The sequence below is a fragment of the Lissotriton vulgaris genome, chromosome 9 (genome assembly GCF_964263255.1).
Source record: "Lissotriton vulgaris chromosome 9, aLisVul1.2, whole genome shotgun sequence".
NCBI lineage: Eukaryota > Metazoa > Chordata > Amphibia > Caudata > Salamandridae > Lissotriton > Lissotriton vulgaris.
In genome coordinates, this window is record NC_141697.1 from 355,457,041 (window position 1) to 355,474,722 (window position 17,682).

A 17,682-nucleotide genomic window follows, 5' to 3' on the forward strand; every position below is an offset into this window, starting at 1 on the left:
TGCTCTGGAACACTTCAAAGTCCAAATATGTTTTTATTCCCATTTTTTTCTGGGTTTCGGGAGCAGTTCCTATGGGTTACTTCTAGGACATCCGTACATCAGGGACAGCACTCACTTCAGCAGAGGGCACTAGCAGGGTCCAGTACAGGTCCAGTTGTTACTGGTCAACAAGTTTCTCTCCTGGAAAAGGGCCTCTTGCAGCTTGTTGTGCCCCTGTAGCCCTTCAGGAGGTCAGCCAGCTGACTCTTGGAGTCCAAATCTCAGTCCTGAGCTCAAGAAAGCGCAGGTCCACCTCCTCCGGTCTCCACACAGGTCATAGAAGCATATCAAGTCCTCCTGTAATCATTAGGCAGGTCTGACAAGTGTCCTGAGAAGCTGTTGGCAAGGTGCAACATTTATGGTTTCACTAGACAGAGGGTCAGGATGACTTGTGGACTGGGGTGGCTCCTCTGCTGAAGGAACGTCGCCCCACTGCTCTTAGAGCAGTGGAAAAAGGAAAAATAAAATATTATTCTTATCATTTTATTTTTAGTAGATATGGGGCTGTGATTTGGGCGGGGCTGGTGTCACAGCCTGGGAGGAGGAGTGGTTCGTGCACAATAAGTGTGCATGCCGGTTTAGCCAGCCGTCTTGGGTCATCAAAGCAGTCATGCACACTTCTCATGTTTTCCACTGGGCTGTAATACCCAGCCTGGGTGGAGAACATGCACAGGCTCCCAGTACCTCTCTGAGTACCGAACCATGACAAACAGAAGCATTCTGATTTGCTTAGAGGAGCCTGTGTGCTTCTGGGACTCACCAGGAAGAGAAGCAACAATGATGGAGAGATGGCCGTAAAGTTTAGAAAAATATTTTGTTACCCCCTACCACCCCATGTCCCTGCCAAAAACGTATTCCATGTTTGGGAAGATTATAGAATATTATATCGAAGAGAACCTAGTTCATTTGGAAGCAAAGTTCTATTTGAGGGATGATACTTACTAATTCGCCCTGTTCCATTCTTATCTAACTAAATTTGCTGTCTTGTGAGATCCAGTATGGGAAAAATGTCACCTCATTAGTCTCAAATTTGTGTACTTGTGGCAGTAATTTGTTACATTTCATGTGGCAGTCGTACCTATTATAAGGGGTTTTGTGAACAATGATGACATGAATGTGATGTTTGATCAAGGACACATTCTGTGGGATTCTTTATAGATGCAAAGACTCAAACCAGTGTTTGAGAGTTGGAGGATCACTTCGAACATGACAGAAAGGGAGAAAACCATGAAAGGGCGATATCTCATTCTGATACACTTTCATTTTGCCACCTCATTTGAATAAGGGGAACCACTATCTTCCTATGACAGAACCTCAGCTGGATCTGGGGTTAGAAACCGTGGCAGTCACATGTGTATCGGAAGGGCTACTATGCACATTCAGCTGGCACCGTCAGCCATGAGTAATTCTAGTTAGTTCAAGACAGGGAAAATTCACCATGGAACCCAGCATCATGTGAGGAAACTGTTGGCATATTAAGGGTATTTTGGGTGTTTTCCCCTGTAAAAAGTAAGAGTGGTTGTCAATCTAACTGTACGTTTTCACTGAAAACGCTCCTGTCGGTGCACCCAGATATTTCAATTAAAACTGCATGCAAACCCATTAGAACTCTCTAAATATGGTTCCAAGTCACCACCGTCCCAGTGAGTTGGTAGACCCTCCTGACTGATGTTTATGACACAATGCCGATTTTTTGTAATTTAGGGTACAATTCATATATTTACTTTAAAAAATAGAATTTTGTATGGTGGTGTTTTTGTCGTCGTAAATCACACGTACCCAAACATTGTTTGGTTTTACATAGTTTCTTGATAGTATATCTTACACAGCAAAGTCATGTATTCATTTCTTTTTCTTTATTCACAGAATGAAACTTTGTTTTATGTTGCCAAAGATGAAATCTACACTGAAACTCCCTGTGGACAAACCTTTGCTACAACAGTTAGAGTTATGCGTAAGAAAACTACTCTGTCAGGAAAAAGATAAAGATGTCTTGGCTGTTGTAAAAAGAGTAAGTCAGCAACCATTAAATATCATCTGGCTGACCTTGAGTGATCACACATTTTTGTGCTCTGAGGCATTATATAGAGAATTAAATTGAATATATGTAACATTCTCTCTCTCTCCCCTCGCTCCCTTGATTCTTCTGCTTCTTTTCTCTCTTCTCCATTTCAACCACGCAAGACTTTTCCTGAGCCTCATCTCTCTCTACGGATGCCCCAGTCCTCTTTATCTTTCCTTTGTCCCTTGTAACTTGCATCACGCGTCTTCTTCCCCTTTGCAACTTTCTCTCTTCCCCTCAAACACAAATGGATAAAGTCTCTAGATTTAGAAAAGTAATTTAGAGAATATTATTTTTCCCAATAACTTGCATAGAAATGAGGGAAATTTGTGACAAAAGAAACACTGAACCAAAACAATTTGTAGCTATTTTATCAAGAATTCCGTTTTCACTCACTGTTAACATTAAGCAATCCAAATATGGTACCCCCCTGCATTTGCATAATCAAAGCGGCAGGCACCACGCGGTGCCTGCCGCTTTGATTACGTAAATGCTGCTAAGCATTTTTAGTCTTGTGGCGGGCGGAGCAGAGAGCTCTGCCCACCACAATACTATAAATACAGGATGTGCCCGCCACTGTGGCGGGCACATCCTACTGGTGCGTGCGGGACCCCCGCCCTTATTCCGATGGGGCCCTATATTTGTCGTCGAGATGGGAGTCCCACTGTAAAATAATTAAGAAGTAATTAACAAATATAATAGGCTATGTTTGCCCTAGGCCATGTTATATAGCCTATCTATGTCCTTTTTAAAAAAGGACCAAATGTTGAACACAGCCAATCAGCTGTCAGCACCCTCTAGAACTCTTCCAGCAGAGGCAGATTCCTTCAGATTTTTACTGCATGTGATGTGGAAGGGAATCTCCCTGAGTGCAACTCAGTTACTTTCTACAACTATTGGCGCTTCTACAGTCTGGATACTAGGTCTGACAAAAGAGGCCTTTTCCGCCCATGTAAAACCCGTGGCAGGAAAAGTATCCATGTGGATGATCCACATAAGGAGTGTATATATTGCCTCCATTCTAAGCATGGGTTGAGGAAGTGCAAGATCTGCTGTACCTTTTCCTCAAAACCCTCGGGGAAAGAGAGGGAAGGTTATTGCTGTGGCTCCAGAGCACATAGTACCAATCAATTTAATCAGATGAAGAGAGTGAGAGATCCTCCACATCTCACAAGAGGGCCAGGTTGAGGGACAGGTACTCTAGAAAAGATAGGAAACACCTTAAACCTTCTCATGGGACCAAGGGTTCTAGGAAGGAGAAAGGAGTAAAGCACTCCTCAGACCATCCACAAGGCACAATGTTTAGATGTGTATGTATTCCCAGTGTCCTAGGGGGATACAGGTTTGCCCTATTGTTAGTTCACTATTAAATAAGGAGCGTCTTACCTAAATCCGGAATGTTGACATGTAAGGCTTTACCTACCGCCAAGTATGTCTCGGCTTTGCTAAAGTTATCTCTCACTTCTCCCTTACATCTCCCACCTCGTTCTTGCATGGTGCTCAGATAAAATATCTAGTTGAAAATGTCAAATTTCAGAAATATTGAGCCCTAAATAACATTAGTCAGAAATATCGACAACAAAGATATTGTGGTCAAGAATATACATTTTAAGGTAAGAAATATCGTTTTTAAAAATATAAAAGCCATTAATATTGTTGGCAAAAATATAGTTGATTAAAATATTGATTTTTAAATTAGTGTTATGTATTTTAGTATATATTTTAAATGCAGGTGATGTATGTTTTGGTATAAGAATTGATTATATTTTTTAATATATGTGTTACATTTTTAATTGTTATCAATTTTATTTGAATTCAAATTAGCTTCTTTCAGTTCTGGAGCGGGTTGTGGGTTATAGGGAAATAGGGTGGGAAGTAATTTAATCTATACTACTAGTATAAAGAGAGAACAGAAACCTTTTGGCAAGGTAAACTCGGGAACCACAGCGCCAATCCACACACCCAATACATTGTTGGAATCCTCAGGGTGTGTAGATGGACATAGGCAACGTAAAATTCAAAAAACGTAAATTAAAAAAAAATTAAATTTACAAACAAAGTAGTCCCCTAAAACTAGCGCCGGCTGCGACGTAGCGCTGACCGCGACCTAGATGTGCGGGATGACGACAGGCGGGAAGGAGCGGTGACGAGCGGCGAGGAGTGGAGGTGAAGTTCGGACCTCGGGGAAGAGCGGCGGTTCAGGTAAGGCGAGGCGGGAGGCGGTAGGCGGTCTGAGCAATGTCGGGGCGGGCGGTCAAGTCTGGAGCGCGGCTCAGGTAAGGCAGAGGTGGGAGGCGGGCGGGAGGCAGGTGGGCGGGAGGTGGGAGGCGGTCTAGGCAATGTCGGGGCGGGCAGGCGGGCTGTGGCCCGGCCGGGACTGCACAAAAGCTGAAAATGCTGCCCCCGACCCCCTTCTGCCCCAGGCAATAATATAATCATTCTTTTTAAAATGTATTAATACTTATTCAATTGAGATTTCATAGTGTTAATTGTAGGAATTAATTTATTAGTTAATTAATATTTGGTTGTTAATTCATATTAATTATTGCTAATCAATTATTGTAATTGTGTAAATTTTTTAGGTGTGAGTTGTGGGATTTATAGGGGTAACGGGCGGGAAGTAATTTATTTTTAATTAATTAATTATACATTGTTAATAAGCATGAATAATTATTTAAAAATTAAATATGGGAATTGTGTAAATAATTTTAGGTGCAGGTGTGGGGTTTATAGGGGTAATGGTTGGAAAGTGATTTATTTCTGATTAATTAATAATTAGTTGTTAATTGATATCAATTAATTAGGATAATTGGGTGATTAATTTTAGGTGCAGATTGTTGGGTTTATAGGGGTAAAGTGTGAGAAGTAATTTATGTTGAATTCATTAATAATTAGTAATTCATATTCAATAATTATTTGAAAATTAACTATGTAAAGTGTGTAAGTATGGGCGCAAAATCCGCTCCGCTTGTGAAATTTGCAAATTTTCGGCAATTTTGCAATCCGCAAATCTCGCGAAATTGCCGAAAAATTCGCAAATTCGCGAGCAGGCGGATTTTTTTTATGGCCCCAGGAAGCACAGTTAAGGCAGGTGCTCGAGTTGAAGCTAACTTTGTAACCATTTTAGAATGGCACCAGCAAGCTGCCAGAGTGCTTGCTGGCGCCATTCTAAAATGGTTACAAAGTTAGCTTCAACTCGGGCACCTGCCTTAACTCTATAAGTGCTTCCTGTGGGCCAAAAATTAAACCTCAACAGGAAGCAATTACAGATATAAATAAAGCTGCTGCCCGAGTTGAAGCTCAAATTCAGTAACGTTTTAATCAGCCCAAAACATTAGTGAGCACGGCCGAGGCTGGGCAAGTGTGCTTTAACCCAATATCTGCAGTCGAAAATTATCTGTAATACCTGAGGGAGGTCTTTGCATCCCTGAGTTTATCGAGCGCAATCCCCGTTACAGTGACCAGGAGGCTGCTTTGTCCTCACCTGCTGTCCTGCTCACTCTCTGACCCTTTATACACAAGAGGCATGTGAACACGCATCGAAACCCCGCACCACACACTAGCGGTATAAAACGTCTTCCCCCCCCTTTCCCAACTATGATGGACAGCTCACTCAAGGGACCTCAGCGCCTTTTGGCGCTGTGGCAAAGTTACAGGCACACATGATCAGTGGAGACAAATCTTCTGGCCCTACGCAGCTGCAGTGTAGGAAAAGCACTATCATTTACCCAACGAGATAGCACTTACTGGATTAGTAGTACTCCATTTGAGTAGAGGTGTTGCACAAAACGGTGGCATCTTCGTGGATAATTATGCAGGGCAGGATTCATTCTGGCACGAGGCTCCTGTCACAAAAATTAAACCTCAACAGGAAGCATTTACAGATATAAATAAAGCAGGTGCCCGAGTTCAAGCTCAAATTCAGTAACGTTTTAATCAGCCCAAAAGCATTAGTGAGCACGGTCGAGGCTGGGCAAGTGTGCTTTAACCCTATATCTGCTGTCAAAAATTAGCTGTCATACCCGAGGGAGGTCTTTGCATCCCTGAGTTTCTCGAGCGCAATCCCCGTTCCTGTGACCAGGAGGCTGCTTTCTCCTCACCTGCTGCCCTGCTCGCTCTCTGACCCTTTATACACAAGAGGCATGTGAACACGCATAGAAGCCCTGCACCACACACTAGCGGCATCAAACGTCTTCCCGCCCTTTCCCAATCATGATGGACAGCTCACTCAAGGGACCTCAGTGCATTTTGGCGCTGTGGCAAGTTACAGGCACACATGGTCAGTGGAGACTAATCTTCTGGCCCTTTACGCAGCTGCAGTGTAGGAAAAGCATTATCATTTACCCAATGAGGTAGCACTTACTGATTAGCCAGTAGAAAGTACTCCAGTTGAGTAGAGGTATTGCACAAAACGGTGGCATCTTCGTGGATAACTATGCAGGGCAGGATTCATTCTGGCACGAGGCTCCTGTCACAAAAATTAAACCTCAACAGGAAGCACTTACAGATGTAAATAAAGCAGGTGCCCAAGTTGAAGGTCAAATTCAGTAATGTTTTAATCAGCCCAAAACATTAGTGAGCACAGTTGAGGCTGGGCAAGTGTGCTTTAACCCCATATCTGCCGTCGAAAATGAGCTGTAATACTCGAGGGAGATCTTTGAATCCATGAGTTTCTCGAGCGCAATCCCCGTGTAGTTCCTGTGACCAGGAGGTTGCTTTCTCCTCACCTGCTGCCCTGCTCCCTCTCTGACCCTTTATACACAAGAGGCATGTTGACACGCATAGAAGCCCCGCACCACACACTAGCGGTATCAAACGTCTTCACACCCTTTCGCAACTATGATGGACAGCTCACTCAAGGGACCTCAGCACCTTTTGGCGCTGTGGTAAAGTTACAGGCACACATGGTCAGTGGAGACTAATCTTCTGGCCCTTTACGCAGCTGCAGTGTAGGAAAAGCATTATCATTTACCCAATGAGGTAGCACTTACTGATTAGCCAGTAGAAAGTACTCCTGTTGAGTAGATGGAAATCGCAGAAAAATCCGCGATTTCGCAGGAAAATCCATGAATTTGCAGACTTTTTTTGCGATTTCGCGCGAATTCCCGGACCGCAGATCCGCAAAATTCGCCCATACCTGAAAGTGTGTAGTAAATTTTAGGTCTGGATTGGGAGGTTTATAGGGGTAAAGAGTAGGAAGTAATTTGTTTAAATAATAAAAAAATAGTTGATCATTAATATTAAATAATGAATTGATATTTAATTGTTAATGTTAATGTTAAGAATGATTTATAGAGCGCACTTACACCGGTAGGTTTCATGGTGCTGTAGGAAAGAAGGCAGAATCCGTTACCCGAAGGAACATTAGTTGTAGGCTTGCTCATAGAGCCAGGTTTTAAGGGGCTCTTCTGAATTTCATGAGATCCGAACAAGGGAGGATCTCCAAGGGGAGGGAGTTCCACGAGAGTGGCAAATCTGCGACCTCCTGTGCGCTTCTGTCCGAAAGAGGGGGCGTGGAGAAGTGAGAGGTTGGCTGAGTGTAAGTTGCGGGCAGGGGTATGCCTGAGTATCAGGTTATTTATAAATTTAGGACTTTTGCCGTGCAGGGATTTAAAGATCAAACATCCTGTTTTGAAGGTGCATCGTTGAGCCATGGGGATTCAGTGTAGTTTCCTTAGGAGCGGGGTGGCTGGTTGCCATCTGAGTTGTCTTATAATCAGTCTGGCTGCTTGGTTCTGGACCATCTTCAGTCACTTTAGCAGATAGAGAGGCATGCCCAGGTATAGAGAGTTGGCATATTCCAGGTGAGACAGGACGATGGCTATCACCACCTGGGTGAGGGCTTCTAGCGTGAGGAGACGACGGACCTTCCTGATTTTCCTAAGCTGGAAAAAACGTTGGGAGACTACAAGACCCACTTGAGTTTTAAGTGAAAGATCGCTGTTGACTCCGAGTGTTTTTGCCTAGGATGAGGGAGATGGAGGGGAACCCATCTCTCGAGGCCAGTAATGCGGGCCCCAGTGCTTGTGACTGTCCCCTGTAAGTACCATTTCAGTCTTACCAGGGTTTAGCTTAAGATGGTTTTGGTCCATCCAAAGTTGGATGCACCTCAGGGTAGACTGAAAGTCAGTAATTGAGCTCTCAGTGCTGTCTATCGTGAAGAGCAGTTGTAGGTCATCTGCGTAGTTGAAGACCGTCACCTTCCTATCTCTGAGAGACTGAATCAGGGGGAGAATGTAAAGATTGAACAAATGGGGGGACAGGGAGGAGCCCTGTGGAACACCGCAGATGATTCTCTGTTTGGGGGCTACCAGATTATTGAGACGGACGGCCTGGGATCTGTTCTCCAAGAAGGAGCTTAGCCAGCTGGCCGCTGTGCCCTGAATGCCGGATTGTCTGACACGGTCAACCAAAATAGTATGGCCGACCGTGTCGAACGCGGCTGAGAGATCCAAAAGTACCAAGGCCTGCGAAGAGCTGTTGTCTGCGCAGTCGCGAAGTGTGTCCAATACGGCTAGTATGACAGCTTCAGTCGAGTGCGCAGGCCGGAAACCAGCCTGATGGGGCTCGAGGTAGTTGGACTCTTCCAGGAAATTAGATAGGCATCTGGCTATGTGTGCCTCCATCACCTTTGCTAAAAAGGGAAGCAGGGAGATGGGGCGATAGTTAGACATGCATGTGGGGTCGGCCCCAGGGTTTTTCAGGAGTGGAACTAAGGTAGCCTCCTTAAAAGCTGTAGGAACTTGATCAGATAAAAAGGAGTTATTGAGGAGGGTGAGGGCGGGATCTGGGAGAGAGGAGAAGCAGTATTTTAATATGTGAGGAGGGCAGCTATCCGAGGGGGCACCGGATTTGACCTTAGCAAGGAGCTCTAGAAATCTCTCCGGACTGATGGTGGGAAAGCTGCTGATTGTGCATTTGTTTTTGAGGTGAGTGGGGGAGATCGTGTTGGTATGTTTGGGGATACTGGCTTTGATGGACGAAATTTTCTCAATGAAGTAGTCATAGAGTGAGTCACAGAGAGTTTGGGTGGGGGTGGCCTTGGGGAGGATACTGTCTAGGTTGGTCAATTCGTTCATGATAGTGAAGATTTCTCTGGATCTGTTATTTGAGTTGAGGATACGTAAAGAGAAATGGGCAGCTTTAGCAGAGAGAATAGCCTTCATGTATTCTTTCCGGGCTTTGATGAATCTGAGCTTCGTGTCAGGGGCATAGTTGCGACGCCATTGTCGCTCAAGTTGGCGTAGGGACAGTTTCTGAGATTTAAGTTCAGTGGAGAACCATCTCTAGGCGTCTGCACATCGCACAAGTTTAACTTTCTTAAGGGGGGGATGTGTGTCGCTTGCTGCAAGCAGCCAGCTAGAGAAGATGGCTTCATATATGTTGATGTCAGGGTGAGGGGACGGGACAGTGCCAGTCACTGTCTCAAGAAATTCCTTTTTATGTAAGGCGTTCCATTTCCTACCCAAGCCACCTCCAACCGTTGTGGCTTTCTTGATGGTTGAGTGGGCTAATGTGAATTTAAGTAGGTAGTGGTCGGATTATAGGCAAGGAAGCGTAGCGGGGCAGTGACTAACAGGGAGGTAGTACAGATTTGATCTATGATGTGCCCTTTGTGGTGGGTAGGCAGGGAGACCTGTTGAGTGAAGTTCAGGTTGGTGAGGAGATCAGTAAGTTCAATAGAGTATGGGCCTTCACGGGGGTCACTGAACCAATAGTTAAAATCACCTATAAGGAGGACTTTGGCATGGTCGATGACCAGGTTTGCGATCTGTTCGCTTAGGGAGAGGGGGAAAGACGGCATATGGTTTGGAGGCCTGTATACAAGTACACAGACAATGGTGTCGCAGAGGGATTTTAGTTGAATTCCTAAGTTTTCCGACTCCGGGAGGTTGAGGCAGGTCAAGACATTTACTTTGAGTTTGGAATGTATAATAGCTGCGACCCCTCCTCCAGGTTTTCCGGGGAGGCGATCGGCGTGGAGGATGTAGTAGTCTGCGGGAAGTGCTGCCAGAATATCAGGGGAGGAATCGGGTGTAAGTCAGGTTTCGGTCAGTAGGAGAATGTAAGGCTTATCCGTGACCAGGAGGAAAATGTCTAGTTGATGTTTGACAAGGGAGCGGGTGTTGAGGTAGGAAATGGCTAGGGGTGGGAGGCTGGACTGAGCCGACCTGGGAGTGTTTGCAGTGGTGAGATTGAGTTGACCCGTGATTTCTGGGAAGGAACTCCGTTCCGTAAAAATTCCCATCTTAGTGGCCCAGGTGCAAATATCATGGGGAGGGCGTATTTGACTTACATTAAGTTGTTTGAGGTAGTCAGAGGCGGGCACAGAGGCTGGCCCCTGGTCCCGGATGGGCGCGGACAGGCGCGTACAGGCTTGCCTTTGGCGCACCGCCGGCACGCCCGCTGCGCGTGTCCACTGCGCCTCTGAGCAGTGAAACTGCACCCTTACCCAACGTGATTGGCTGCAAGGGGGGGAGTGAGGGGGATCAGCTGGGGTTTAGAGAGCAGCTGCCCTGTACGCCGCAAGGGGATTGGTTTTAAAAGTAAGGCAAATTCTTACATCAATTCACACATAAGTTTTAAAAATACAACAGTTTTAACAATTTTCTGCGAGCGTGCCTGAGTAGAGTTTCAGTCGCCAGCGAATAGTGCCAGAGGGAAGATTCCCAAGCTACGGTCGTTTAAGAGCTCCTGGCCCGCCCCGAAACTCGGCCCTTACCCAACGTGATTGGCTGCAAGGGGGGGAGTGAGGGCGATCAGTTGGGGTTGAGAGAGCAGCAGACCTGTGCGCCGCAAGGGGATTGGTTTTAAAAGTAAGGCAAATTCTTACATTAATTCACACATACGTTTTAAAAATACAACAGTTTTAACAATTTTCTGCGAGCGTGCCTGAGTAGTGTTTCAGTCGGCAGCAAATAGTGCCAGAGGGAAGATTCCCAAGCTACGGTCGTTTAAGAGCTTGTTTAATTTAATTAGGGTAATTGTATTTTTTGTGTGTGAGTTGTACTTTTATAGGGGTAAAGTGTGGTGAATAAAGACATTTTACTTACTTTATAATTAGATGTTAAATACTATTTGGTTTTTAATTGAAAAGAAGTTTTAATTTTGTAATATATTTTTTTACAGTTTAATTTTCAGCTGGGGTTTGTGGGGGCTATTAGGGTAAAGTGTGGGAAGTTTATTAATTTCTTATGGGTTATAATTTGTTTTTTAATTAATAATATTTCTTTGGTAATTATTAATGTTAAATATGTTAGTGCATTTTTTTAAATGTATAATTTATGTAATTAATGTTTTTGTTTCTAAATAATTTCAAAATTAAAAATATTTATTTGTATGAACTTTTGTTATTTTTCTTAATATTATTATTTGTGGATATTTGTCATTTGCATTTAACAGTATAATATGTTTTTTTAATTAGTAACATTAAATATATTTGTATTTGCATTGTTAACATATTTATATATTTTTTTATTTATTTCGTTTTTTAAATATCATCTCTCCAGACGTCGCCTTCCTAACGGAAACATGGATGAACGCTTCCTCCGCCCCTGACATCGCCATCGCTATCCCTGATGACTATAAGATCACACGCAAGGACCGCACCGACCATACAGGAGGAGGAATCGCTATCGTCCATAAGAAATCAATCCGCATCTCAACCAGCTCTGACGCCAACCTCGCTAACTCCGAACACCTTCACTTCCAGATCCACATCGACCCCAAGACCACACTCAGAGGCACCCTCCTCTACAGACCACCAGGACCACGCGCAAAATTCAGTGAAGACATCACGGACTTCATCACTCCACACGCGCTCCCCTCCAAAGACTACATCCTTCTGGGAGACCTCAACTTCCACCTTGAAAAGATCAACGACCGCAACACCGCCACCCTCTTGGACAACCTCGCCAACCTCGGACTTAAACAACTGGTCACTTCCCCCACCCACATCGCAGGTCACACTCTCGACCCCATCTTCACCTCCAGCAACCATGTCTCCTTCAACCACACTACAGATCTCCTCTGGACTGACCACAGCTGCGTTCACTTCACCTACAACAAGCCGAAACCCATCATCCACCTCCAACCAACTCTACAAAGAAACTGGAACAAAATCACCACGGAGCAGATCTCCACATCTCTCCTTCAAACCTCCCCAGCCCTCTCTTCTAACGCCAACGAAGCCGCCTCCAACCTCACCCTTTGGTTATCCAAAACCGCCGACACCTTAGCACCACTGAAAAAACGTCAACACAAACTTGGCATCAAGAAGGCCTCATGGTTCAACGATGACCTCAAGAAGTCCAAGAAACTGTGCCGCTCCCTTGTGAAGGCCTGGAAAAAAGACCCATCCGCCAGCAACAAGAACGCCTTCAAAAGCACCATCCGTACTCACCACCAACTGATCCGAAAAGCCAAGAAAACAGCATTCAAGGATCGACTTGACAACAACGCCCACAACAGCAAGGAACTTTTCAACATCGTCAAGGAATTTTCCAACCCCTCGCCCAACTCCAAAGACATCACCCCCTCTCAAACCCTCTGTGATTCCCTAGCCTCTTTTTTCCACAACAAGATTGCAGACATCCACAACAGCTTTGACAACCAACCCGGTAGCCAACCCACCCTACCATCAGCTGACCACCTTCCCCCCGTTAACACCCTTAACGCCTGGAACCCAATCTCCACTGAGGACACCATCCGCCTGATGAATTCCATCCACTCTGGATCCCCCACAGACCCATGCCCTCACCACATCTTCAACAAAGCAGACTCCGTCATAGCTCCACACCTCCGAGACGTCATCAACTGCTCCTTCAACTCCGCCACCTTCCCAGAAGACTGGAAACACGCTGAACTCACCGCCCTTCTGAAAAAACCAACAGCAGACCCCACCGAACTCAAAAACTACCGCCCCATCTCGCTTCTTCCATTCCCGGCCAAAGTCATCGAGAAAGCTGTCAACAACCAGCTTGCCGCCTTCCTCGAAGCCAACAAATCACTCGACCCCTCACAATCTGGCTTCCGAGCCAAACACAGCACTGAGACCGCCCTCATCGCAGCAACAGACGACATTCGAACTCTACTGGACAATGGAGACACAGTCGCCCTCATCCTCCTCGACCTCTCTGCAGCCTTCGACACAGTCTGCCACAACACCCTTTTACAACGCCTCAGAAACATCGGAATCCAAGAAAAGGCACTGGAATGGATCACCTCGTTCCTCACCGGAAGAACCCAGAGAGTCCGCCTCCCACCATTCAAGTCCGAGGCCTCTGAAATCATCTGCGGCGTACCACAAGGATCCTCACTCAGTCCCACCCTCTTCAACGTATACATGAGCCCCCTCGCGGCCATCGCCCGCCAACACAACCTCAACATCATCTCTTACGCGGATGACACTCAACTGATCCTATCTCTCACCAAGGACCCCAGCACCGCAAAAACTAACCTACACGAAGGAATGAAAGAAGTCGCCGAATGGATGAAACAAAGCCGTCTGAAACTGAATTCAGACAAAACAGAAGTCCTCATCTTAGGTAAATCCCCCTCTGCATGGGACGACTCCTGGTGGCCGGAAGCCCTCGGAAATGCACCCACCCCGACAGACCACGCACGGAACCTTGGCGTCATCCTGGACTCTTCACTCTCAATGAACAGACAAGTCAGCGCCGTATCCTCCTCCTGCTTTAACATTCTTCGCATGCTCAGAAAAACATTTCGCTGGATCCCCTCCGAAACAAGGAAAACAGTCACCCACGCTCTAGTCACGAGCCGACTGGACTACGGAAACACCCTCTACGCAGGTACCACCGGTAAACTCCAGAAGAAACTACAACGAATCCAAAACGCCTCAGCCAGGCTCATATTAGACATCCCACGCAACGAACACATCTCTGGTCACCTTAAAGACCTCCACTGGCTACCCGTCAATAAAAGAATCACTTTCCGACTGCTTACCCACGCACACAAATCCCTCTACGACATCGGACCAGATTGCCTCAACTCTCGACTGTCCTTCTACACCCCCTCCCGCCAACTTCGCTCTTCCAGCCAAGCCTACGCCACTGTACCTCGCATCAACAAGACCACCATGGGAGGCAGATCCTTCTCATACCTGGCTGCCAAAACATGGAACTCACTCCCCGCTTACCTTCGCCTCACCCAGAATCACCTAGCGTTCAGAAAGCAGCTTAAAACGTGGATATTTGACAAATAATCCTCCTCCCCTCCCTAAGCGCCTTGAAACCCTCTGGGTATGTAGTGAGCTATATAAATGTTATGACTTGACTGACTTGACTTGACTATTTAATTTTTTACTGACTGGGTTGAGAATATTAATTGTTACCCCTCTGCAATCCAACACTTTCCTTACTGTTGCATTGATTGGAGTGGGAATAGTAAATTTTACTTCGCCAATATCCAGCACTTTTCCTACTGTGGGATAGTGATTTTTACCCCTCCGCTATCCAAAACTTTCCCTACTGTTGCACTTATTGGAAAGGGTATAGTAATTTTTGCCCCTCTGCTATCCAACACTTTCCCTACTGTTGCAATTATTGGAGTGGGAATAGTAATTTTCCCACCTCTGCTATCCAACACTGGACTGTGGAGGAGGCTGTATGCGACTCCACCAAGTGTCTCTCTGTGTTTCTGGGAGCTAGTGCGTCGATGGCTCAGATGAATGAATAATATAATTCCTTATGCCTCATCTTTGGGACCCCATCTCCTCTGGAGAAACTTTAGGACCCAAGTGGGTCAGAGGATTTGCCTTCGGTGACAGTTGAGCCATTGGAATAGAGGGGTCAATGTTGGCTGGTGCCACTTTGAAGCAGGTCCACAGTTCTCCAGGATCTCAACCTACAACACTGGACTTTGATCAGCTGACTCTGATACTGACATTTGTGGCATCGGTCAAAATTGTTTCTCCTTCACTGTGTAGGCATCGTATGATGTTGGACGCGGAATCAACTATTCAGAATGAGCATGTTTTGATTCCTTCTCCGGAAGAGGTTGTGGAAAGAGAACCTGCTCAAGTGGGGCAGGGCCCTTTCAGCTTGTTTCCGAGATTTGTGTGCTTCAGATAGGGGAGCGCTGGTTGTCTGCTCTCGAATAGCCTATTGGTCTGGATTATTCTCCAGCTTCAGGGCTGCTTTCTCCCCCTGGCCTTGTTGCAGAGGCAGCTTTCTCCTTTGCAGACATGCTAAGAAAAGTAACTACAGCTTTAAACTTGTCACTTCCTACGATGCAAAGTTCCACAAACCTTTTGATCAACGTCCTTTTTAAGGGACAGACAGGGGAGAACATGTTCTTCCGTTTGTGGTGGCCCTTTCTGATGTTTTTTTTGGTGCTTGTGCCTAGCCTGAGCTCCAGTAGGTAAGGAGTCTAGGACTTGTGCTGCATGTTGTAAACCCATCTTTGCTTTGATAAGCTCAACCTTGAGATCCACAAATACTTCTTGTGTGGTGGGGCGATATTCCCATGCTTTATGGGATTTTCTACAGAATGTATTTCCATCTCTTCCAGATAATGTCCACTCAGACGCTGGTGATTTGATTAAAGATAGTCAGCAGGCTGCTAGGCTTATCATAGGGTGTGATATGAACACTACCGACTCTGTAGGTCACGCTGAGGCATCAGCAGTGGCATTAATTCATCTGGCTTGGTTGGCAACTTTGGGTTTCTCAGAGGCTGTCAAGTCAACTTTGGTCAACATGCCAATTGATGGTGCCTATCTTTTTGGAAGTCAAGCTGATGCAGCATTAAGATGCTTCCTTGAAAGACAGAGGTCTTCAGAGTCATAGCTTTTTGTTGTTTGTTACTAGTGTAACTTGTCTTTATACATGAGATGTAGGCTTTTTTTTTTAAAGCGAGTAAGCTTTGTTAGGGCATTTTACATATTCACTGTTGGTTTGACCACTTAGAGGCCTAGTAGAATGACGGGCGGACTTAATCGGATTATGGAACCACCCGCCATAAGGCGGGAGTCCCGTGGGGGGTATTAGGATGCGCCCGCCACTGTGGCGGGCGCATCCTGCATTTTTAACATTGTGGCGGGCGGTGCTCTCAGCACCGCCCGCCACAATGTTACAGCAGTCCAAAAAGTTCGGTTAAATTTTAAGAGCGGGAGCAACTCAACTACATGGTGAGCGAGACGCTGTAGTCGCAAGAGCGGGCGGTAAACAGCTGAATGGCGGAAGAGGCACAGAGTACCAAAAGCGGGCGGAATGGCAACTAAAACGGTAAAGGGGCGCCCCACTACAGCGTGTCTTCAGGTCAAACGGATTGTGGGACAAGGTCCAGAATGGAAGAGTCATCAAAAGGGAAAAAATTCCGCCGGACCCCGGGAGCCGGCCGCCTATGTCGGGGGCGATCTCAGGCCACACCAGGGTGACACGACTTGGGGAGGGGGCAGGAGCCAAGCGCCCCCTCTCAGTCCGCGCCATCTCACCGCCCCTCGGGGGCCTCCGTCAAGCGGTTTAGGGAGGCACCGTATCACATTGTTTTCCAATGCAGTCAGGTCCACAAACGGACCCCACTTACTTTGAATAGTGAAGCTGCAGCAGGTGCAAATAAGGTTTAAACAGTGTTACAAGCGCTGCTTAGAACTCTGAAGTATGGCACTCAACATCCAGGACTTATGCCATTTGTGTAAGGCAGTGACATCGAAGCAACTCAGGGACAAAAAGCATGAACGAACATTCACGTATGAAAATCTTATTTGGGGAAGGGGCAGGATCCAAACGCCCCCTCCCAGTTCGCGCTACTACACCGTATGTGGAAAATCTGAAGCCATCGTTCTACAAACTCTCAACGCTTGCTATCAGTGCATGAGTTTCATGCTCGATCGATTGAGCTAGCCGGATCGGGCAATAAAAAGTATAAAATAGTTATGTAAATAGTTATTTAATAAAATGTTTTACCCTGTTTCTTTGCTGGTGTGTTGTCTATATTTATAATATTTGCATAGGGTTTGTCGTTATTTTGGGCGGGGTGGGTGGCGGAGTCGAGCTGTCTTGCAGCCCTCATGGTGTGGAGCTCAGTTCATTTCACTATTTTCGTATTTCTCATGAAGGGTTGTTCCTAATGTTTGTATTTTACCGAGGTCAAAAAGAGATCGAATTAGTGGTCTACTGATTTTGCTCGATTACTTTTATTTTTTTACACGATTTTTCACTATCTGCAAAGACTAAACAGAGTATTGCGACTTTGTGCTTGTTTGTAAATAGAGAATGATCCAAAGAGAACCAATTCTAAAACAGTAAATGCTTGGATAACAATCAATTAAATGGAGAGACAAGCAGGTACGACGGATTACAACGGGGGTAAAGGTCTGCGTTAACTACCGTTCACTATCTGCAAAGAGAGAGTACTACTCAGAGAAAAGAAGGGAGGGGGGGGGCAGCGTTCAAAGCACATCAGCGTGCATAAACACGAAAACGTTTTTACCTATCACGTACTTCACATTTGACAGCTTTTGATATTTGCTATTAAAAAACCATTGAAATTCACAGAAAAAACCATAGGTTATGGTCCATATATAGTTAGGAATTTGCATTTACAAAACCTTGAAA

At 45.6% G+C, this 17,682-nt stretch overlaps 1 protein-coding gene across 2 annotated transcripts in view; it reads left to right on the plus strand.

The window, feature by feature from the left end:
- Positions 1 to 17,682, plus strand: part of PPP4R4 (protein phosphatase 4 regulatory subunit 4) — a 1,899,245-nt gene that overhangs the window by 1,396,318 nt on the left and 485,245 nt on the right. For both annotated transcript variants that reach the window (XM_086937722.1, XM_086937723.1), the window contains exon 17: positions 1,906 to 2,050. In XM_086937722.1, coding sequence (XP_086793848.1) covers positions 1,906 to 2,050 — 145 coding nt within the window. The remainder of the gene's footprint in view (positions 1 to 1,905; positions 2,051 to 17,682) is intronic.